At 42.8% G+C, this 24908-nt stretch overlaps 2 protein-coding genes across 5 annotated transcripts in view; one reads left to right on the top strand and one right to left on the bottom strand.

The window, feature by feature from the left end:
• The first annotated feature begins 644 nt into the window (after positions 1–644).
• On the top strand, positions 645–16967 carry mgat1b (alpha-1,3-mannosyl-glycoprotein 2-beta-N-acetylglucosaminyltransferase b). 2 transcript variants are annotated; one of them, XM_031744937.2, is made up of 3 exons: positions 645–1322; positions 10066–11286; positions 14052–16967. In XM_031744937.2, exons 2-3 carry the CDS (start codon positions 10420–10422, stop codon positions 14751–14753), a joined length of 1569 nt encoding a protein of 522 aa, XP_031600797.1. In that variant the 5' UTR covers positions 645–1322; positions 10066–10419; the 3' UTR covers positions 14754–16967. The 2 variants fall into 2 exon arrangements, with proteins under 2 accessions (XP_031600797.1, XP_031600796.1); XM_031744936.2 differs by having other exon boundaries at positions 645–1975.
• ddx39b (DEAD (Asp-Glu-Ala-Asp) box polypeptide 39B) overlaps positions 16222–24908 on the bottom strand; it is a 25443-nt gene continuing 16756 nt past the window's right edge. For 2 of the 3 annotated variants that reach the window (XM_031744939.2, XM_039605999.1), the window contains 3 exons: positions 18833–18977; positions 18188–18335; positions 16222–18097 (listed from right to left, as the gene is read on the bottom strand). In XM_031744939.2, the coding sequence (XP_031600799.1) occupies positions 18081–18097; positions 18188–18335; positions 18833–18977 (310 nt within the window). In that variant the 3' untranslated portion in view covers positions 16222–18080. The remainder of the gene's footprint in view (positions 18098–18187; positions 18336–18832; positions 18978–24908) is intronic. The other variant, XM_031744940.2, reaches the window with a different exon arrangement.

Raw genomic sequence — 24908 nt, 5'->3', positions numbered from 1 at the left:
CGAGTGGTTTGACTAACTGTTCATAACTATAATATCTAACATTTAGAGAGGACAGTCAGTATAACTGGTGAGATGAACATTTGTTAAGATGAAGAACAGAGATTCCTAGTTTTATTAGTCGGTAACTTCAGAGGCTTTTGACCTAAACATGCCACCACACAATGCATCTGTGCTAATAAGAGCTGTTTGTTTGTGTTATCCCTGTGATAGACTGGTGACCTGTGCAAGTGGACCCTTCTTGCCCCGTGGCAGCTGGGATGGACCCTGAATTGGATAAGCAGTTATGAAAATGAAATGATGGCTTCATCACAGTTTATCCTTTAGCTGTTTCTGTCGGCAATCACATCATCAGTTAGGGTGACCATATTTTGATTTCCAAAAAAAGAGGACACTTGGCCCAGTCATGAAGAACTTTAACAATACTGTTTGCTTAAAGAAACATATTTAATATGTTTAAACAATGCCTACTCTTTTCTTTTCCATAATCTTCTCTTCCCATGTTTCTTGGGGGACTGTAAAAATGTTGTCATTCACAGAGCTGCAACATTTTGTTAAACTTATTGATTTAAAGCTGAGAGCCTGCACTTCAGTCATACATAGACTGATTGGGATACACGGGTCAAATGAAAAAAGTGCCCCCCTTCCTTCCAAAACATAGACAATGATTTGCTCTTGGGTAGAGAAATACGAAAGCAAGAACTATATCTTTACCTTTTGTGCCTCACTTAACATTTATGAAAGCAGTGTCTAAGAAAACCTGCGGCAACAAGTGAAGATTGGAATGAGCAGAGAAAAGTGATTTTGTGAGCTGGAAAGATGTGACTTTGTCAGGGATTAGACTTCGGCTCGGTTCGGGTCAACTCGGTTCTAAACCAGTCGACAATCCGGAAGTGTAGTTTTGTGCAATCAAAAGAAAAATGCCATCAACACACATGGGAGGTAGTAGTCCCTGGCTGCAGGGACACGGAGAAGCGCTTCCCTCTGCAAAGTTTCACCGTGGAGCACAGACCGCCAGCAGTCTGCCCCCTGCTGCGGAGCAGACACTGTAGCCGGCTAACATAGGCAGCTGCTGGCGCTGGATACGGGAACGAAGCCGGGAAGATGACGGTACAGGAGGCGGATAAGGTGCAGAAGGTGATACAGGGGCCTCTGTGAACCCACTCAGAAATGTGCTGCTAATGTCACACCGTACGAAATAAGAGGGGCTCGAAAAGCTAACGTCAGCTAGCTAGCCAGCTAGCCGGTTAGTGCTGCAGCTCGATGAGCCTCAGTTCATTTGGAAATGCAAGCCTCATTTAGCGGACCAGCACGGCATGAGAGAGGTGAGTGACCCTGGATCCTGCCGCTGCATCCTGTCGTTGACTGGGGCAGCTGTTCAGCTAAAACGCTATCATTTTGGCTATTTGGCGTTAGCCGGCTTGCTAACAGCACGTCAGCGCAAGTGAAGTGGTTAGCCGGCCGTGAGGATGATCGGTATGTGTGTGATGCACAGAGACCGCTGTAGAGGGGACAGACACTGGGCACGGCCCTGCTGCATTTAACACATAGCGTGTCCTGTGCTTGAACTCAGCTTCAGCGACACTTGGCATATGAAGCGAACAGTTCAGCGACACAGACAGCTGCTGTGTGCAGAGTGGACGAGTCAGCTGAAAGCAGAACAACAAGCTTGTAGTGTTGGCAAACTAAGAGGCGTCGGCTGCCCTCTCAGTCCTTCCCTGCCAGTCCCCAGTTCACAGGAATCATGTGAGCCGGACACCGGTAAGCCCGGTCCGTGTCCGGTACTTCAGTAGGTTCGTGCCGCAGGCTGCTCTCTGTCATCCTACCAGTCAGCTCCACGTCGGCTGGCGGAGGGAGGAGGGGATTCACCGAGACTTTCAGCTGGTACACTTTGTGACGGGAGCAACAGTTTCTTCTTCTGCTCGGCTCCTCTTGTCAGCTTAAAGCCCTGCATGACTGAACAGGACCACGACTTCAGGTACAGTTGGCAGTGAGTTTAACTTGCTGGGCTTAGTCTCTCTGACCAGTTTGTGTCTGTCTGTTCTCTCAAATTTGAGGCTTTTTTAATTTCAGTTGAGCTGATGATGTCTGACACTGTCCGGGACTGTTGACCCTTTCTTTAATAAGCTGTCTTTTGCAAATATTTAAGCTGCTTGATATATTAAACACACAGAGAGAGTCATCTGAGAAGTAGTCTCAGGAATATTTAGCACAGAGAAACTTACAGAGATCATTATTATAGGAATCAAAAATACTCATAGCTATCTAATGTCACAGTGCTGTTAGAAGTACCTAGAGGGCATGATTGAAAGCTTCAGATTGCAATGGTGAAGAGTCAAAGAGACAAACCTTACCTCTAACCCCATTATCAAGTCCAGACAGCATTGAACTCTAAATTGGTTTGTTTTGCAGATAGGTGGGCGTCTTTGATCGAGTTTTCCTTAGCAAACTGTTTTCATACACGAGTTCTTGACAGTATTGGAAAAATGAGGCAGAGACATGTCTTGATACATGTTCAAATCCCCCAAAATGCATTCTGTTCATCTGGACTTTTCAGTAGGAAAAATGTTTCGTCACTCATCCAAGAAGACTGGTAGTTCAGTCCAGGGCTGCTTTAGTCTTCAGTCTGCATGTCAAATGTCCCCGGGCAAGATACTGAACCCCAAGTGGCTCTCTGATGAAGTCAATGTTTGTAAAAAATAAAAAATAAAATAGAAAGTGCTTGTGTGCAATAGGTGAATGAGGACTGTTGTATAAAGTACTTTGACTGCTCGAGTGTAGTAGAAAAGCACTGTATAAGAACCAGTCTAGTCCATTACAGGCTGGTTTTCAGCTCTAGTCCCAGGCAGATGGACAACTTTTAAAAAGCTATAAACACAAATGTATTTAACAGTGACTTAATCACTACTACAGAAAATCACAACATATATACAATACAATACAATACAATTTTATTTATATAGCACATTTAAAACCAGGTGGTATACCAAAGTGCTTCACAATTTAAAAAAAAAGGGCAAATGATTACACTGAACAGTAAGTCATTAAAACAAGGTAAAATAGAGAAAGTAGAAAAAACAAACAAAAAGCATTAGTAAGTGGAGATGGGGAGAGATCATGATTATCCGGAGAAATGAGTAGCGATACAGCAATTGATGAGCGGTGAGAATTAGCGAGTCGGAAAAGCCAGGTTGAATAGGTAAGTTTTCAAGCGTGCTTTAAAGGATTGAATAGAGTCAGAGGCACGAATGGTAGCAGGAAGACTATTCCAGAGGTTTGGTGCTACAGAGGCAAAAGCACGATCACCCTTAGTCTTCAGGCGGTGCCTGGGCTGGGCCAGAAGTAACGGACCGGAAGATCATAAAGAACGGCTGGGAGTATAGAGACTGAGGAGGTCGGTGAGATAGTTAGGGGCAAGGTTGTTTAGGCATTTGAAAGTAAGCAGCAGAACTTTAAAATCAATACAAAATTGAATAGGCAGCCAATGTAAGTCAGAGAGGTGAGCAAGTTGGAGTCCAAAGTAGAGCGAGTTACAATAATCTAATCTGGAGGTCACAAAGGCATGTAGCACTTTTTCAAGATCTTTGTGCGGAATTAAGTGTTTGACCTTTGAAATTTGGCACAATTGGAAGAAGATTTAACCACAGATGAAACCTGTTTATCCAGCTTTAATGAACTATCCAGGCAAACACCCTGATTACTTACAGTATCTGTAAGAATAAACAGAAATAAATCGTATTTCTGTTTATACTTCAATGCAAACAACACCCTTACCAAACAACACCCTTACCACTTTAAACTGTATTTATTATAACATTATTTAGTATAGTTCCAACAGCACCCCCCCCACCCCCACTCAATGTGCAATATCACTGATCACACTGCACCTCTCAATGCACCTGCTAGTTAGATGGCATGTATGTGTATGTATATAGATGTAAGCGTGTATGTGGAAATATGTGTGTGTATGCATGTACGGATGCAAATATGTATATATACATATATGTATGTATGTGCGTGTATGTTTGCAGGTGTATGTATAACTTGTACATATCTTTCTTGTGTAAATGTAAATTTGTCATTGTGTAAATACTTACGCTATTGTGTACTTCACACACATGGAGAGATGCCAAACTGCCTTTCACTGTTCTTGTAACAGTGACAATAAAAGCTATTCTATTCTATTCTATTCTATTCTATTCTAAGAAAGCAAGCAAAGGGACCAAATCGGGCAGCTAGCTGGTCTCGAGGAGTGTGACTATCAAACACCATAATCTCAGTTTTCTTCTCATTTAAAATGAGAGAATTGACTGACAGCCACTCTGTGACCTCTTTCAAGCAGTCAGACAAACGATTCAATGAAGTTGGCAGGTCATCAGACAACTGGAAAAAGATTTGAATGTCGTCAGCATAACAGTGGTAGGAGATCTGATATTTGTCAAAGATAGAACCCAGGGGTAGCATGTACAAGGCAAACAGTAGAGGGCTCAGCACAGAGCCCTGTGGTACTCCACAACAAAGAGGGGCAGCGGCGGATGAGTAGCAGCCCATCCTGACAGAGAAAGTCCTACCCGAGAGGTAGGATTTAAACCAGTTAAGGGCAGAATCCTTGATGCCTATAACATGTTCCAGTCTCTCTAAAAGAATTTTATGGTCTTCCATATCAAAAGCAGCGGAGAGATCCAATAAAATTAAAATGGCAGGGCAACCTGAGTCGGTAATTAAAAGAAGATCGTTGACTACCCTCAGCAATGCCGTTTCAGTGCTGTGGTGAGGTTTAAAACCAGACTGAAATTTGTCACTAATGTTATTTGCGTTTAAGTAGGCCTGTAGTTGGGAGAGGACAATTCTCTCTAATATTTTAGATAAAAATGGAAGTTTAGAGATTGGCCTATAATTCGCAAGGTCAGTATTGCTGTACAATGTTAAGATTTAAAAGATTAAAATGCAGTTTGAAAGAGAATTAGTACTAACTAGCTGGCAGCCAAAATAGACTCTAAATCTTGATCCAGCTGTCTCCAGCTGTTGTTCTCACGTTCACCTTGGTTATAAAAAGTTAGGGTTGCTGTGCATGTTTGAAAATTGTTGTAGTGCTTTATACAGTTAAAGCAAAACTAAATTGAAATGAAATAAATATAAATGTTACTGAAGGAAATAAGATAAATGAAACATGAGAGAAGTTTACATTAGTCAATTAATACACTCATTTTCTAATTTCATGAGAGATTTACAGGAATAGTTTATATATTTCCAGAACATGTTTCCAGAACAAAAACCCTACAGTACTGTAAAGTATAATCCCCAAATATTGTGACAGTATTTTAAGCTCTATAGAGGGTTGTCACTGCATTCTGTCATGTCTTTACATGCCACGTAGCTGAAAGTCCTCCAATACAATTCTTTTAAAAGGTAATTTTAACATTTAGACAAAACACATATAGACATATATCTGAGCTCTTGGTACTTCTCCAGCTTCTCGTGTTCCTTTATCCCGATGTTGCTGTCATTCGGTATCGCTACATCTATCACTATAGCAGTCTTACTCTGCTTGTCCACCGCTACTATGTCTGGTTGGTTAGCCACCACCAGTTTGTCCGTCTGTATTTGGAAGTCCCACAGGATCTTAGCTCGGTCATTCTCGACCACCCTAGAGGGCGTCTCCCATTTTGACACTTCTGACACTGACTAGTCCCCAGCATAACTTCCTTCCGCTTAGCACACAGTATCCGGGTTCTGGACTTGGGGTGAAACCCTCCATGTATGGAGGAAGAGCTTTCTGTCTTGATGTCAGTAGCTTCTATCTTCTCCTTTGGCCAGCATATTATCCAAAAGGGGTGTCTGATCATGGGCAGGGCGTAGGTGTTGATAGCCCGGATCTTGTCCTTCCCATTCAGCTGACTCCTCAGGACTTTGCTTACTCTCTGCCTGTGAGATTCACAGGTACTTGTAGCTGTCCTCAATGTCTGCAACGTTGCCTTCTGGTAATGTGGTCCACTTACTTCTGATTACCTTCCCTCTCTTTGTTACCATCTTCTCCAGTCTGAATGACATTCGGATGTCATTGCTGTAGATCCTGGTGGTGTGGATCACTGATCATTTACTCCTGGCATACATATTGATGTCATCCATGTAGACGAGGTGGCTAATGATGGTGGCATGCTCCATTCCGTAGTTGGTATCCTTAGCCAGTCTTGTCAATTATCTCACTGAGGGGGTTCAGGCCTAGCATTTGACAGGACAAAGCATTTGATGGTGACTTGTGCTATTGGCTTGAAGTTGGCTTCTAGTGTTGTTCGCGACATCTCCATTGAGTTCCTGATGAAGCATCCTGTCATAGACTTTCCCGGGGAGGCTAATGAGCGTGATCCCCACCATAGTTGGAGCACACCCTCAGGTCCCCCTTCTTGACGATGGTAACCACTACCCCGGTCTGCCAATCCAAAGGTACCACCCCAGATCTCCATGCAATATTGCAAAGACATGTCAACCAAGACAGCCCTATAACATCCAGAGCCATGAGGACCACAGGGTAAACCTCATCCACCCCAGGGGCCATGCCACCATGGTGGTGTTTAACTGCCTCAGTGACCTCACCCCCAGTAATGCGTAGGTCATCCCCAGACTCTGCTTCCTCTACGGAAGACGTCTCAGTGGGATTAAGGAGGTCCTCCGAGTATTCCAACCCCCGACAATATCATCAGTTGAAGTCAGCAGCACTTCACCTGCACTGTACACATTGTCGGTAGAGCACCGCTTTCCAAAGTCGTTTTTCCATGGCTTCACCAAACTCCCACCTGAATTTTTGTTTCAGCCATTGTGTGGCTTGGTCTGTCAGGACCCATCGGCTGCCTCCAATGTCCCAAAGGCTAATCAAGCTCAATAGGAGTCCTTGTTCAGCCTGATGCCTCCTTTCACCTCCAGTGTCCAGCAGCTGGTTCAGGGGTAACTACCACGACAGGCACCAACCACCTTCCGGCCACAGCTTAGTGCAGCAGCCTCAGTCCATTTGGACTCAATGTCCCCAGTCTCCCTGGGAATATTGTTGAAGGTCTGCTAGTTCTTCTTGTAGACCGGGACCTCTGTTAGGTGTTCCCAGTGTACCCTCACTAAACATTTTGGTGGACCAGGTCTGTCCATCATACTCCTCCTGCCACCTGATCCCAATGACAGGACTCCAAGAAGCCCAGGTACTCTGAACTGTTGTTTGGCGCACGAGTGCAGACGTCAGTCAGGACCTGTTCCCCGATCCAGAGGCGCAGGGAACAAACCCTTTCGTTCTCTGGGAAAAACCCCAATGTAAAGGCATCAAGCCGAGGGGATGCCAGGATACCCACCCCAGCTTGCTGCTTCTCACCAAGGGCAACTCCATACTGGGTTCGAGTTCAGCCCCGCTTCTGGAGACTGGTTCCAGAGCCTATGCTGTGCGTTGAAGTAAACTCGACTGTATCTAGCCAGTACCTCTCAACGTCATGCACTAACTCAGGCTCCTTCCCCATCAGACAGGTGACGTCCCCATTTCCAGCCTCGGTAGCCGGGGATCGGTCCTCCAGGGGCCCTGCCCTTGGTTGCCGCTTGACAGACAATACACCCAACCTCTACGGTGCCTCCTGCATTTTGCCTGTTAGAAAATATTACAACCGTTCAATCATAAAGAATCAAACAATAAATGACAGTTTAAGAAACTGGTCTTCAGTAACTATAGTTTTTTCATCTTGAAAATCAATATTGCTCACTAAAGGGGGAAAATCCAGTATAATATAAAGTGAATAGAAGAGTCTGTTGTGTTGTACTGTAGTAAGTTTGGATCTGTTGACAGAGTGCACGTGGCCAATAACCATAACCATTTCTCACTCTGCAGGTATGGCGCTGCACTTTAACTTGTTTGGCTGGAACAAATGTGGGGTAAACTGAGAATGTGACAGTAATGGGTAGCACCTTTACCTACCCACCTCTTTGCTACCTTGGAGAACTGGCTTCATCCTGTTAGAGCACAGGTCTATGTTTGTCAGCGCTAATTGGTTTAGGTGTTTCTAATGCTAAGAAGTGACCTTCATCCGCTCACTCACTTACTAAATGTATCCCTCTGTTACTGTGAAATAACAGAAAAAGCTTGTCAACATTCAGGTTTATTGGACTGGACATTTAGTTTTAGATGTCTTTAATTTATGAATACTGTTTGTTTGTGTCCAATTGAACTTGTGTACAGGTCAGTTTCACATGTTGACAGCCCCTAAAACATCAGTTTAGCCCACTACATGATTGTGTCTTTTGCTCATATTACAAGAATCTAAAAGAAGAGCTTGTTTTGAAGGGTTTTTTCCCCACTAGGGCAGAGCAATATGGCCAAAAATATTTATCACGATATATATATATATATATTTTTGAAAATTTGTGATAACGATATAACTGACGATATAACTGATGCGAGACAAAATACTTTACAACTCCACAACTTTGATGGGTTTTTTTTACACTAATAATGTATTTTCACTTAAACAAGCAGCTGTTTTTTATGTGCATTAAAGCTATATAAACATTTAACAGTTTAACCAAAAGGCATTTCCAGTGGAAACTGGCCGACATATCCTGAGCATAACCATGTATAATATCCACTAGGGCTGTGCGATATGACCAAAATCTCATATCCCGATATTAAGACATCTATCATCCCGATAACGATATAAATCACAAAAATTTAACATTTTCTGTAAATTATGTGAATCTCGGGCAGCTCGACTTGCGGGAAGTGTTTCCAGCTGCGCGTCATGTAGCTGGAGTCCAGTATTTTAACAGATGCATGAAGCTATACATTCTTAGACATAAGTTGTAACGGCCGCCGTTTTCTTTGTGAGTATTTATTACACAGCGTGCTGCGGGGAAAAGCCCGTTCTAACGTTTGAGTCTAAGGTTTATTTTTTAGCACCTGGCGGCTCTTTTTTGCTTCTCATCCGTAAATAATCTGCTCTTTCACGTGATTGAGTTTATTTTGAAAAGTCTCAACAGGATCTTGAGCTTTATTGTGAAAGGTTTATGTGGAACATAAACAAGCGGACACGCGATGGTGTTACCGTCGTTGTTGCTAACCGCAACGCATAAAAACAAGCGCTTGTCCGTCTGTAGTGTGGTTATATTAAATATAAGAGAAAGAGAGAACTTTAGGAAATTAATATAGCCACTACAGTGACCATCAAAATAATGAAAAAATATTGCCGTAAACAGTTTATTTTGCGACACCACGAAACAAACGATAGCGTAAAATGAAACGATAGACGTTTTCATATCGTCATCCGATATATATCGTTATATCGAACAGCCCTAATATCCACAAAACTTAGAAAGAGGTTATACACACACAATACGGTAATATTATGTTGAAGCACAGTACGTATCACTCCGCGAGGCTCCTGACTACGGTAGTCGTAATGCTCCGACAATCCATCAAGCGGTGCGGCTTTGTAGCTTTACCAAAGTCATACTAAAACATTTTTTGACAGATTTTTGAGCCCCGTGTACCACATAAAATCGGTTTGGTAATAACAACAGCCCGCTTGTATGCTCTACCAAAAATTGTGCTTTGGTCTGTATCTGACGGACGAAAGCCAAACCAGTTCCACACCACTGAAGTTGCATCATTTTTACAAACCAATTCTGGTTCATCGGCTTCATTCAACGATCTGCTTTCGACCTTCTCATTCTCCGTCGCCGCCATGCTTTTTCCGCCATGTGCGTATGAAAACAAAGGCACTGTGCATGTGCGTTTTACCCATATTCTATCGCAATATTTCATTTTCTTATCATTGCCTAACGTTATACCGGTATTACCGTGAACGGTATGATATGGCTCAGCCCTATTTCCCACCATCTTCCTGTATCCTCAGCAGTGACACCAACCCTCTGCATCCCTAGTTGTCTCTTCCGCAGGACGAGGAATTGTCTTGATCTTGTTGAGGGTTTAACTGACAGTATAGCTGCTTTTGGTTTACAGAGGAGACACATAAATAGTACATTTATGAAATTCTTAAATGACCTACAGTCACCAAGCTGAATGTTTCCCTTCTCTCTTTTCAGGATGATGGTGGAAGGATAACATTCAAGGAGTTGCACTCCCTCCACCCAAAGTGACCTGTCTTCTCCTTTTGTCCACTTTCACCTGCAGTCCGTTTTGCTAGCTGCAAGCTTGCTGACCTGACCTTATGGGATTTCATAGACTGCATGTATTCCACAGTAACATCATGTAAATTCCTTTTAAATTAGACATTCTTATAGCAGACACCCCCCTGACTAAAGGACAGAATGAAATAAGTACAGAGTAGTGGCATATTAAGTCCCTGCACATCCAAAATAGTCACCTTGGTCTGTAGGATTCATACTGCTATCGCTTGTTCCTTATCAACCCCACCCCTTTTCTAGTGTTATTGGGCCATGGTTCGCAAGAAAAGCTCTTTTATACTATGCGGTGCTTTCCTGTTTGTCGCCTGGAATGCTTTGCTTCTACTTTACCTTTGGGGTCGCCCTCCCATGGGCCACCTAGGAGAAGGCGGTGGAGCTGAACCAGGAGGAAAGGAGGAGTGGGGCATGGTCAGAGGTAAAGGAGGTCGAGTTAACCTTGCTGGGGAGGTCATCCGACTGGCCGAGGAGGTTGAAATTCAACTTGACACCCAGAAAAAGCTATTAAAGCAAATTGAAAGTCACAGGGCAGTGTGGGCTCGGCAGAAGGAGATTGGGAAGAAGCAAACTGATAATATCAAAGAAGTAAATCAGATTGTTCACCAGCAGCAGAATAATCCAGTTCCTCTCATAAATGACGTGTATGTTGGGGACCAAGTTGAAATAAAGCACACACAGAGGTCTGTTGCTACAGTAGCTGCAGGCTCCAATATAGAACGGCATCAGGCCACTGATGTAAAGGAAGAGGTTGCTGAGGACAATAAAGTGACAGCTTCTGTTTCCGGTCCACAAGTCATCATTCCCATTCTGGTTATTGCCTGTGACAGAGTGACAGTAAAACGGAGTCTTGATAAACTGATACAGTACCGCCCTTCTCAAGAACTATATCCAATCATCGTCAGCCAAGACTGTGGCCATGCTGAGACGGCTCGTGTGATTGGCTCATACGGAGAAAAAGTAACGCACATAAGCCAACCAGACCTGTCGGACATCAGAGTCCGGCCAGAACACAGGAAGTTCCAGGGGTACTACAAAATCGCCCGACATTACCGCTGGGCACTCAACCAAGTATTCCACACATTCTCGCAGTCTACTGTGGTCATTGTGGAGGATGACTTGGAGGTGAGTGCTCTCAGACATCCACATTATTATCATGGTATTGATGATGTGTGTTATTTTGCTGTCATTGTATCATTTTAGCAGCAAAGACTTCAGTAGACTTGTCATCCTCTGTCTCCATTTCAACCTATGCCTGCATCTCCCACTGTCACACCAACCCTATGCATGTCCTTTTGAGTTGACGCTTAAGCCAGCATATGCTAGTTATAACCATGGTCGCACCCCAAAACCCATATCTATTGTATTTATCCAATAGTAAGGCTTGCTAAGAACTTTTTTCTTAATAATTGACCGCTTAAAAAGCTTCATGTGACACAGAAAAGTTGTGGTAAAAAGAGGCTCTGCAGTTACAGCAGTATAAAGTAATTTCAACCAGCAGCTCTGGAGAAACTGAGCCCTGGGGAAAAATCTGGCTTTACTTATTTAGTTGGTATCTACCAGCTACATAAGTTTTGCTCTTTTCATGTTTCTGGCAGGTTGTGGAATGAGTCTGTGTTTTGCTAAATGCTTTGTCTTTAAGAATAAAGAGTTTAAGTAAATGGATCTTTTACACTTGCTGTAACACACCACTGGATTACTACACACTGTATGTGCGGCAGGTATTGTTCAGATTTTAGTGTTTTGTGGAATTTTGTGTTTAATAATAGACCGCAGAGGTGAATATGAATGATCAGGAATGATGCTGTGGTCCCAGGCTGGTCTCAAAGCAGAGACCCTTGTTCCTCTAGGACACCCCCCACAAATCTGCTTTAGCTGTTTTGTGGGGCAGGGAAACTATTTACATAACAAGCATGTGATGTCTGAGGCAGCCCAGTTACTGATCTTTGTACATGGGATAGGGAAAGAGTTGGAGATTAAGGTGGAACTGGGACTGGAAGATCACAGATGCTTTTTGCTGCATGCTCAGATAGGTTGGGGCTGAAATGGGACAAAAAGGGAATGTTTATTCACTGATTAATTAAATTGTTGGTGTTTTTACTTTTATTTTTTTTTATTTTCATTGTCTAACTGCAACATCTACCAGTAACACCAGTAGAGATAAAATTATTATTGAACTATTAATGCTGAGTTTAACTTACTGGTGCAGCCCTCCACAACAGTTTGTTTTCCTCTCATGTAGCCCCTTGGGAAAATTAATTACCCAGTCCTCTAAATTAATAGTTGGTAATTAATAACCGCTAGTGTGTTTGATCCCTAACTAGTTCAAGTCAAGTCAAGTGGCTTTGTCATTTCAACCATGTACAGTGGTACAGTACAGAGTGAGGCGACACAGCGTTCCTCTAAGATGAAGGTGCTATATATAACAGACAATCAGCACATGACTACAGAAAGTGCAATTGTCAAAAATGACAAAACCAGTGCAACACCAGACAGAACAGAACGATGCAGACACACAACAGTGCAACAGGACCAGGAGAGGTTCTCTGCCAGGTGGACACCAAGGAATTTGGTACTCTTGATGACCTCCACAGAGGATCCATTGATGTTAAGTGCACAGTGATCTCTCCGTGCTCTCCTGAAGTCAACAATCATCTCCTTTGTTTTGTCCACGTTCAGAGACAGGTTGTTGACTCTACACCAGTCCGTTAGCTGTTGCACCTCCTCTCTGTATGCTGACTCGTCGTTCTTGGTTCAGTTTTCCAATCAGGTGCTGAGGAATGATCGTGCTGAATGCTAAGCTGAAGTCTACGAACAGCATTTGTACATATGTGTCCTTATTGTCTCCATGGTGTGCATTATACACATATCAACCCAACAGACAGGTACACCTCTACTGCATGAATATCACGAAAGTGACCAGAGCAGTATAGGCAAGGTACATCATGACAGGATCAAGTCTTCTGTCATGGAGCAATCAAACCTTTGTTAGTCGGCTGCAGGTAGCCTCGTTCTCCTAAACAGTAATCAGAATGCTTTACCTTGAATAAATTGAAGGCTAATCAGTTTAGGTTTTTTTTTTAGTTTTTTGTAGAATTAATAAGGTCCTTATGTAGGACATTCAAGCATGAGAAATTATGCAAGAATTACAATCAAAAAGTTGTAGGACTGCAACCATGAAAATCAACTGATTTAAGAAGTCTCAGAAATCAGTCTAGAAGTGAACATCAAGAACATCAAGATCTTCTCAGATGGCAAAGCAAAAAGTGAATGCTCGACTTCTAGAAGGGCAGAAGGAGGAAAACACAGAGCTCTCTGACAGCAGCTGGATTTTTCCCTCTGTTCTTTCCCCCCAAAAAAAACAATTAACAGGGAGGAAGGGAAACCAATAACAGCATTTGTAGGGTAATGCTGGGAATGAAAATGATGGGACTCAGCTCTCTGTGCTTCAGCTTTTGTCTGCTGTATTAGTTGGCTTGTTTATGCTACAGTACTTCCACAAATATGAATCTACAAAGCCAGAACATACGCTGTCATACACAAGAATACTCTTTTCAGGCCCGTTCGTTTTGTGGTGAGCAAACATTTAAATGGTTTCAGGTTGAACAGTAGTAGTTGTTGTCGGCTAACAAACTAGAAGAACAAAGGATATTTGGATTTGCATCTCGTCTGTGACCATCAGAGAAGAACAGATAGTAAAACAAATAAAGTATAATAAATAGGTAAATAATACCTGGATCGTTACACTTGAGGCAGTGATTATGTTCAATTCAATTTTATTTATATAGTGCCAAATCACAACAGCAGTCGCCTCAAGGCGCTTTATATTGTACAGTAGATTATGTGTTTGAAGCAGCAAAATTACTCTTCATCTGTCTCCTCTCTTTCAGGTCGCACCTGACTTCTTTGAGTATTTCCGAGCCCTGTACCCGATCTTGCGTTCTGACCCTACCCTGTGGTGCGTTTCTGCCTGGAACGATAATGGCAGAGACGCCTTGGTGGATTCGTCCAAAGCTGATCTCCTCTACAGAACAGACTTCTTCCCTGGTCTGGGCTGGATGCTGCTGAAAGAGATGTGGGATGAACTGGAGCCCAAATGGCCATCGGCCTTCTGGGACGACTGGATGCGTCAGCCGGAACAGCGCAAGGGCCGCTCCTGCATTCGGCCAGAAATCTCTCGGACTATCACCTTTGGCCGGAAAGGTGTGAGCTTAGGTCAATTCTTTGACCAGTACCTTCGTTATATTAAGCTAAACACTGAATTTGTGCCTTTTACCAAACTGGATTTGTCTTATTTGCTGAAAGAGAAGTATGAGGAAAATTTTATTAAAGAGGTTTATAGTGCCCCACTGGTAAAGATTGAGGATCTGCAACAAGGGGGCAGTTTAAGAGGACCCGGGCCGTACAGGGTGCAGTACTCCACCAGGGACAGCTTTAAAGTCTTTGCTCGAAATCTGGGAGTAATGGATGACTTAAAATCAGGAGTTCCTCGTACAGGTTATAGAGGTGTGGTCAACTTCCTGTACCGTGGTCGAAGGGTGTTCTTAGCTCCACCAGAGGGCTGGTCGCAGTATGACACCAGCTGGAGCTGAGAGACCCAGACGCGGTCCGAATGGTGTTGAAGAGGGGACAGAGCCTTAATCAGAGGAACACCCTCTCAGACCAAAGAATACGGTGGACGCAGGAGTTCAAAGTTGAACGTGGAGCTGGAAGGCCGAGCTTCTAAAACTGACGCTCATTGAGGATCGGCACGTGTGGGCCACACAGACTTCAGAGCGGTCCCACTTTGGCTGAAGTCATACCATCCTTAAACTAAACGGCTGCTGTCGGCGTGCCTTGCTTTCTGGGCTCATTTTGTTTGGTGTATTTTCTCTTCTTGTGGCAAACTGGCCAAATATAGACTTGACATCACTTTCACATGTTTGCAGCAGCTACTGGTAATCATGTCATTATCAACAGTATGAGTGATGGTACACTGCAGTGGAGCCTGACAGGTATTAGATCAATGCAATTTTGTTTTTTTGGAGAGTTTTTGGAGGGTTCTTAGTTTTGGCTAGTCTGTGATCCAGAAGAGTAAGCACCACTCTGCTAGATAAACTACGGTAACACATTTGTAATGACTCCCCAAGCATTTTGCTATGAACATTATCAATTTGCACATACTAGACAAAAAGTAAGCAGATACTGTGAAATCCTAGAATCGGTCAGACTCTGCGTTGAAAGCAAGCACACTAATCACCTTTCACACCTGGGAGAAACGAGTGTCCTATGTAACACCTTCTTATCCACCTCTTGGCTTCTGTAACACTTCTAGAAGGCATCACGCATTAGATTGTATATAAAAGATGGACACACTGAAGCCTTGAGCTGACCATTTTAAACATAAGCTGAACAAAATGAGGGGTCAGTCTGACTGTGCAGGGTTTTACGTCCACCTTCCTCCAGCTCACAGATGTGACTACAGAGACAAAAGCAGGGAAAAATGATTTGTGACCATGAACCGATTGAAGTAAATAAACAAAACTTCAATTGTTTTTACTTCTTTCCCCTTGATTTCCAGGCTGGAGATCTTGCTGCGTAACTGAGAACCAGTGCAGGCTCATGTGAAAATCAAAAGGTAGCCCAACAAGTAAAGCATGGTGTGATTTATCCTCCTCAGAATCATCAGGAAGGTTTTACTGAGTCCTTAAATCAAGAAACAGGTTTTTCAAGTTTTTGTGCAGCTGTCCCCTGCTGCCCTTTGGAAAGAATGCAGGCAACACGTGCATCTTTTATATACAGTCTGTGGTAGTAAACAGGCCATTTTAAGAGTTTAGGGAGATCAAAACAGTAGCTTGGATTGAGGACTAACTGACAACGGTGCAGTACTTGCTTTACTGTCTCTCAGTCATGAGGCTCAACATTTCTTACTGATCAGTGCTACAAATACAGAGGTGTGGATGCCAAATAACAAGATTTAGTCTGAAAAAGCTCTGAAGTCTAATAACAGTAATAATAGGTTTCAGATATAAAACAAGAGAGTACGCCTAAATATTGTTTCCACAAAGAATGAAGCTTTGGTGAGAAACCGCTGTTTTAATGAGGAGGTGACATTGTTAGAAGCATTTACACGGGAAAAACAGCAGGTGTGTAAGTGCACGAAGTCTTCACTATCAAACCAACATAGGGTAACGAGACTCCTCGGAGGCCGTCATGCTGTCGAACTCTGATGAACTTCTGTGAATAATGTTAAAGTGTAGTTTGACAAGAAAGCCCCTGTGATACCTGCCCACAAACCCTCACGTAGGTCAGTCTGTGGGGATGGTTAGTGGCTTTCCTGGTTCAGAAAGCTGCTTAAAATTGGAGCTCTAATCCTGCTCAAGCAGAAGTCTAATCTTAAAAAGAAAAAGACAACTTTGAGTAGACCACCTGTCACTCCAGTGTGAATTACAGCCATGCTTTACTGGAAAAACACTAAATTTCAAAGGGTTACAGTGTTTTTCCACCACGCTTCCTTCAGGTGTGTCAATCTGTAGAAGGTTAATGAAGGATGTAAAGCTGCAAATTAACTTCAAATTTCACTGACATCATGATCGCCCTGAAACAGCTTCAAAGTGCAGTTTGTAGAAAAACCAACCAGTGTTTGATAGTTTCTGCAACAGGAAGTCTGTGAGGTAGCTACAGATGGTTATCACTGTACTGTAATTAGCTTTGGGAGATTATCTACATGATTGACTGATACCCATTTCTGTATGGTGATGTGTAAAACCACTGCCTGATGTGTTTATAACTTTATTACATTACAAATAAAATCCACTATTTTGATATTTGTCCACATATTGAAGGAAATTTTCAGTTCTCATATCCATGCGTGTCCACAGTGATCATTCTTCATTTGGAGCGTAATAGCGGCACTGACTGAAGATCACACTCAAAAGCACACAGGGCACTACACCCTATGTGACCAGACCACATCTAAAGAATGAAAAAAATACAGACATTATTCTGTGTTGTGCCAAATGAGCTGTGATGAGACGTCTTCGTTCAGCTTCGTCAGTTATTTGGTTGATTCATAGAGTTAAGGTGGCCGACGCGCTGTGAAAAAACCTCTGTATGCAAGACTACCAGATACGATCGGGGCTCAAATTTAAAAGGCGCTGTTCACAAGTATACCTGGTCCAAGATGCTGTCTTCAACAAGGCTTGGATTTAAAAACAAACAAATATACAACAGATCGTACTAAAAGGTTGAAAGTAAAATCACAATGACTCACAAATCTAACCTAATTTTAACTCCAAATAATGATGTTAAACATAAGAGATTCCTTTTGGAAACGATGGATGGGTGTGTGCTCTAGAGAAGGAATCAAACTTCCTGTCAGCAGTTAAAAATCCCACATGCATGATATTATGACGTTCAATTTACACCTATGCCGTAAATATTGGTGAAAGCACCGTTAATGATATGTAGAGGTTTTAAAGAAAACTGTGCTGCCATCCTGACAAGTCAGTGTCAGACGATAACAAACACACTGTGCACGTATCCCAACAGCACGAGTGTGGATGTTGATTTAAAAGAGAGGATGAAGAATAAAGGAGACCTTACCAGACAAACTTTATTAATCCACAGCAGTAAACAGTGCCTTTCTACTGTCAGTACTAAACTACCTCTGGTACTTCCACTCACACCTAAAAAAACAGATAACTTGAATTATATATTAACAAATACCGACATTAGAAACTTAAATATTATCATACAAAGTCTATTCTGAATCATTCCTGCAGAGGGAGCTGTGCCCCTGCTTTCTTCCTTTCAATAAGCACAGGCTTGGGTAAATATCTGCTGTTGGACATGCCAGGGTTTATACGAACAAAGTCTGCATCTTCCATTAGAGTAAAACTGCAAAGTGAATGGAAGTCCAACTGGAGCGTCCAGCTCATTTATCGTGCTGATTCAACTGCAGGAGCACACACACACACACACACACAGTCAGTGTTGTTAGTTTGGATGAACCTTAAAATAATTCAAGAAACGAAAGAAGACTTACTGTACGAGGAGATGTCTATCTCTTCTGGCAGCTCGCCGATGTTCACCTCGAAGCGGTCCTGGACATCGTTGAGCGTGCGGGCGTCACCTTCATCAGACACAAATGTGATGGCCAGGCCTTTCGTTCCAAACCTGCCTGCTCGAGCAACCTACACCAACACACACCAGTGCAGCTGACCACTTTACCAACCAACCCTTCACTCCAGTGGCATCACAGTGCCCATACCACAGTATAAGACAATGTCGTATGGATTTGATAGAAGCCCTCTCCATGTTTTTCTTTCATCATTCTGGTACAGGTTAATGTTAGTGCTTTCCCAGAGTATTTGACCTGCCTTTTCTATTCTGAACCCGTGTTTGTCTTACGAAGTCCTATTTTAACAGAAGACTTCCTTCCAGCCTGGGTGCAGGACAGAGACCCTCCTTGCCACTCTTGGAATAAGCTACTGCCTGCTCAGCTGATTACAACATTAATAAATGCTTCACAACTGTGTCTATCTAATAAAGAGCTCAGATTCCTCAGTATCTCCTTAAATATGTATTTGTACATCCTCCAATAAGTCACAAATATGACCTTGTGCAGCTTTCACATATATTTCTATTATTCTTGTAGCCTGTCAGGTGAACAACACATGGATTGTCTCACCCTGTGAAGGTAAGTGTCAGAGTCTTCTGGCATGTCATAATTGAAGGCAATGTTGACTCTCTCAATGTCCATCCCTCGTCCAAACAGGTTGGTGGCCACCAGGATTCGCCTCTGGAAGTCCTTGAACTGCTGGTAGCGAGACAAACTACAGAGGACAATAAGTGAAGCTTAGTCTGTGTGCCACATATCCTCACATTGAAAAGTTTCATTATATGTGTATTGGGCTGCTGAGTGCTGATCAACATCCCCACAGTACTGTGCAAATGTCCCCACACTGTTATCATCTTCAATGCCCTGTACCAACATAGAGCAGAGCAGCTATCTGAACGCTACTCCGACAGAGGTCGATTATCTTGTTAATAATTTTACCTTCTCACTACGTACGACTCTGGATACTGTAGCTCCTGTGAAAACTAAGGCCTCAAATCAGAAGTACCTGACTCCGTGGTATAATTCTCAAACACGTAGCCTAAAGCAGATAACTCGTAAGCTGGAGAGGAAATGGCGTGTCACAAATTTAGAGGATCATCATTCAGCCTGGAGAAATAGTTTGCTGCTTTATAAGAAAGCACTCCGCAAAGCCAGAACATCTTACTATTCATCACTGATTGAAGACAATAAGAACAACCCCAGGTTTCTCTTCAGCACTGTAGCCAGGCTGACAAACAGTCAGAGCTCTACTGAGCCAACCATCCCTTTAACGTTAACTAGTAATGACTTCATGAACTTCTTCACAAATAAGATTTTTATCATTAGAGAAAAAATTACCAATAATCATCCCACAGATGTAATATTATCTACAGCTACTTTTAGTACCATTGATGTTAAGTTAGACTCTTTTTCTCCAATTGATCTTTCTGAGTTAACTTCAATAAATAATTCCTCCAAACCATCAACGTGTCTTTTAGACCCCATTCCTACAAAACTGCTCAAAGAAGTCCTGCCATTAATTAATGCTTCAATCTTAAATATGATCAACCTATCTCTAATAATCGGTTATGTACCACAGGCCTTCAAGCTGGCTGTAGTTAAACCTTTACTTAAAAAGCCATCTCTAGACCCAGCTGTCTTAGCTAATTATAGGCCAATCTCCAACCTTCCTTTCATATCAAACATCCTTGAAAGAGTAGTTGTCAAACAGCTAACAGATCATCTGCAGAGGAATGACTTATTTGAAGAGTTTCAGTCAGGTTTCAGAGCTCATCACAGCACAGAAACAGCTTTAGTGAAGGTTACAAATGATCTTCTTATGGCCTCTGACAGTGGACTCATCTCTGTGCTTGTCCTGCTAGACCTCAGTGCAGCGTTCGATACTGTTGACCATAATATCCTATTAGAGCGATTAGAACATGCTGTAGGTATTACAGGTACTGCCCTGCAGTGGTTTGTATCATATCTATCTAATAGACTCCAATTTGTTCATGTAAATGGAGAGTCCTCTTCACACACTAAGGTCAATTATGGAGTTCCACAGGGTTCAGTGCTAGGACCAGTTCTATTTACATTATACATGCTTCCCTTAGGCAGCATCATTAGAAGACATAGCATAAATTTTCACTGCTATGCAGATGACACCCAGCTCTATCTATCCATGAAGCCAGGTAACACACACCAATTAGTTAAACTGCAGGAATGTCTTAAAGACATAAAGACCTGGATGGCCGCTAACTTTCTGCTTCTTAATTCAGATCAAACTGAGGTTATTGTACTCGGCCCTGAAAATCTTAGAAATATGGTATCTAACCAGATTCTTACTCTGGATGGCATTACCTTGGCCTCCAGTAACACTGTGAGGAACCTTGGAGTCATTTTTGACCAGGACATGTCCTTCAACGCACATATTAAACAAATATGTAAGACTGCTTTCATCCATTTGCGCAACATCTCTAAAATTAGAAATATCCTGTCTCAGAGTGATGCTGAAAAACTAGTTCATGCATTTATTACTTCCAGGCTGGACTACTGTAATTCATTATTATCAGGATGTCCTAAAAACTCCCTGAAAAGCCTTCAGCTGATCCAAAATGCTGCAGCAAGAGTCCTGACAGGGACTAGAAAGAGAGAGCAGATTTCTCCTGTTTTGGCTTCCCTTCATTGGCTTCCTGTTAAATCCAGAATTCAAAATCCTGCTCCTCACATACGAGGTCTTAAATAATCAGGCCCCATCTTATCTTAATGACCTTGTAGTACCATATCACCCTATTAGAGCACTTCGCTCTCACACTGCAGGCCTACTTGTTGTTCCTAGAGTATTTAAAAGTAGAATGGGAGGCAGAGCCTTCAGTTTTCAGGCCCCTCTTCTGTGGAACCAGCTTCCAGTTTGGATTTGGGAGACAGACACTATCTCTACTTTCAAGATTAGGCTTCAACCTTTCCTTTTTGCTAAAGCATATAGTTAGGGCTGGACCAGGTCACCCTGAATCCTCCCTTAGTTATGCTGCAATCCGGTTGTTCAGTCTGACGTCACTAGCCGTGTCTGGGCCTAAACTCTGCTGCAGGTCCATATATCAAATGATCACTGTGGCATTACTGAGAGTTGAAAAACTGTCTAAAGTCTTTCATCTTTAATAAAATGATCAGCGTTCTTCTCTACCAGGTGTAACAATTGAGTTTAACATCCAGGCATCCATGAAAACAGAATTTATGACATTTAACGGAGTTAGAAGTTAGCAGGAAGTTAGCTCGCTAGCTTCCATCTAAATACAATATAGCATGTCCTGACTGCGGGGTTTTGGAAACAAATTCAAACGTACAGCTCTGCTATCACTTCCAACATAAATGAAGACAGAAAACTAAACAGCAGTGACGTTTGTAGGGTTACTGAAGTTTGGCTAGCTGGTATATAATGATGTGCTACGTGACCGCTAGCGACACAGCTATGTTAGCATAATATAAACAAGCTAACTTTTTTTCCACTCGATAAAAGTTAACGTGAGTGTTCTCGGTGGTCAGGAACAAATGTAATCGCATGGCAGGATGCTGTAAACGGACCAAAGTTCAGCCAGGAGAACAACTGAGATAATCCATCCACAATACGAGGTTAGTTATTCATATACTGCTGCACGGGCTGTGCTATAGTTACATCGTAAGGTTTTAAAAACTGAGCTTAAATAAATGATTAGCGGTAATAAAAGCCGAGGGAGGTCAACAGTGATCACTGACTGTTTTTAGGAGCTTTTTGAGATTAAATAGAAGAAAATACAAAGCATTAAACATGTTAACAACACAAAAGCCATATTAAACGCAGACTACTTTAGGCCCGGAAGTAGGATTCGTCGCGTCAACAACCGGATAGACGTAGGCTGCCGGGGATTCCCATGATGCATTGAGTTTTTCCTTTCCAGTCACCTTTCTCACTCACTATGTGTTAATAGACCTCTCTGCATTGAATCATATCTGTTATTAATCTCTGTCTCTCTTCCACAGCATGTCTTTTTCCTGTCTTCCTTCTCTCACCCCAACCGGTCGCAGCAGATGGCCCCGCCCCTCCCTGAGCCTGGTTCTGCCGGAGGTTTCTTCCTGTTAAAAGGGAGTTTTTCCTTCCCACTGTCGCCAAAGTGCTTGCTCATAGGGGTCATATGATTGTTGGGTTTTTCTATGTACCTATGAAGCGCCTTGAGGCGACTTTTGTTGTGATTTGGCGCTATACAAATAAAATTGAATTGAATTGAACTCATGTCTTTACATTTTTCTTCCAATGACACACTTTCTTGGAATTTTTGAAGTGGTCTTGAGTAACAGCTCTCCAGCTTCCTGAAAGACTTTCAAAGTTTTTCTTGGACATCAGCTTTTTTCGAGTGTATTTATGGGATTTTTTCGTCACCGACATCAGTCAGACACTGATGCTGGATGAGGAGGACTGGCTCGTAAGTTTCCACATTAATTTTTGCCAAACAGAGTGTGGTTTCTGGCTCAGCTGCAGGAGAGGGGTGGAGCAGTGCTTAGAGGAGGCTGAAGGCCACAAGCTGTTCCTCATTGTTCCATCTTGTGTTTCGGTAGCACGCTAAGTCCATGAGTGTAGAGAGAGTGGAAGATGCAGAGACAGAGGAGGAGCTGAGTGTACAGTCATGTGTTCTGTCAGGCAGAGCTAAGAACTCTGTGCAGGCCAGTCAAGTTCTTCCACATCAAAGCTGCTTATTTATATGGACCTTGCTTTGTGCACTTGTTGATTATCTGACAGGAGGACCACAATATGTGTGTCTTCAACATTGTGTGTCTGACAAGGCGACGGGCACCACAAAGGACTGTCCTCTCCCCTTTCCTCTTCACCCTCTACACCACAGACCTTTTACTTTTAGATGATTCTGCGGTGGTTGGATGCATCAGTGAGGGTGATGAGTATCGGGCTGTGGTCGAGCAGAATCATCTGCAACTCAGCGTGGCAAAGACCAATGGATTTAGGAGAACCAGGAAACCTGTGACGCCTGTTTCAATCCAGGGGGTTGACGTGCAGGACTATAAATACCTCAGAGTACACCTGATAATAAATTGGAGTGGGTTAAAAACACCACTGCACTCTACAGGAAGGGCCAGAGTCGTCTCTGAGGTCTTTCAACATGTGTCGGACAACGCTCAGGTGTTTCTATGAGTCTGTTGTGGCCAGTGCCATCCTCTGTGCTGTTGCATGCTGGGACAGCAGGTTGAGGGTTTCAGATGCCAACAGACATGCTGTCACTCTACTTGTACAGTTTCCTCAAATTTTTGTGAAGGACCCAATGCACACTAGGCTAATATTTGTGGTCATCAATATTCAATTCAATTCAATTTTATTTATATAGCGCCAAATCACAACAACAGTCGCCTCAAGGCGCTTTATATTGTACAGTAGATCGCACAATAATAAATACAGAGAAAAACCCAACAATCATATGATCCCCTATGAGCAAGCACTTTGGCGACAGTGGGAAGGAAAACTCCCTTTAACAGGAAGAAACCTCCGCAGAACCAGGCTCAGGAGGGGCGGGCCATCTGCTGCGACCGGTTGGGGTGAGAGAAGGAAAACAGGATAAAGACATGCTGTGGAAGAGAGACAGAGATTAATAACAGATATGATTCGATGCAGAGAGGTCTATTAGCACATAGTGAGTGAGAAAGGTGACTGGAAGGGAAAAACTCAATGCATCATGGGAATCCCCGGCAGCCTACGTCTATTGCAGCATAACTAAGGGAGGATTCAGGGTCACCTGGTCCAGCCCTAACTATATGCTTTAGCAAAAGGAAAGTTTGAAGCCTAATCTTGAAAGTAGAGATAGTGTCTGTCTCCTGAATCCAAACTGGAAGCTGGTTCCACAGAAGAGGGGCCTGAAAACTGAAGGCTCTGCCTCCCATTCTACTTTTAAATACTCTAGGAACAACAAGTAGGCCTGCAGTGTGAGAGCGAAGTGCTCTAATAGGGTGATATGGTACTACAAGGTCATTAAGATAAGATGGGGCCTGATTATTTAAGACCTTGTATGTGAGGAGCAGGATTTTGAATTCAATTCTGGATTTAACAGGAAGCCAATGAAGGGAAGCCAAAACAGGAGAAATCTGCTCTCTCTTTCTAGTCCCTGTCAGGACTCTTGCTGCAGCATTTTGGATCAGCTGAAGACTTTTCAGGGAGTTTTTAGGACATCCTGATAATAATGAATGTATGGAAAAGATCAGGAGGTCCAACAGTGAGTGCCTACAGCCATCGGTAAAACAAGGTAGTGACTCTGTCGTGGGCTGCAGTTCAGCCAGTGATGTTGGGGATCTTGTCAAAATTGATGGAATGATGAACGCAGGAAAGCACCATCATATTTTGATCCACCAGAAAGAGATTGCTTGGCAAGAGCTTCATGTTTCAGTTCGTCAATGATCCCAAACACCACGCCAATGCACTAAAACATACCTGGATATAAAAAACACACAATGGGACTATCAGTCATGGCCTCCCCAAACATTTGAATGTCCTTCAGGAAGCCTGGAGAACTGCTCCTGAATATTCTTAAAGGAAGCTGTCTCAGAGAGTTCAGACTGTGTTGAAGAATAAAGCTGGTCAGACTGTACAGACTCTGTGTTTTAATGTACTGTATTTCCTTTTACGGTATGTTTG

This window comes from Oreochromis aureus, linkage group 22 (genome assembly GCF_013358895.1).
Source record: "Oreochromis aureus strain Israel breed Guangdong linkage group 22, ZZ_aureus, whole genome shotgun sequence".
Lineage (NCBI taxonomy): Eukaryota > Metazoa > Chordata > Actinopteri > Cichliformes > Cichlidae > Oreochromis > Oreochromis aureus.
This window is presented reverse-complemented; position numbering and strand designations above follow the sequence as displayed.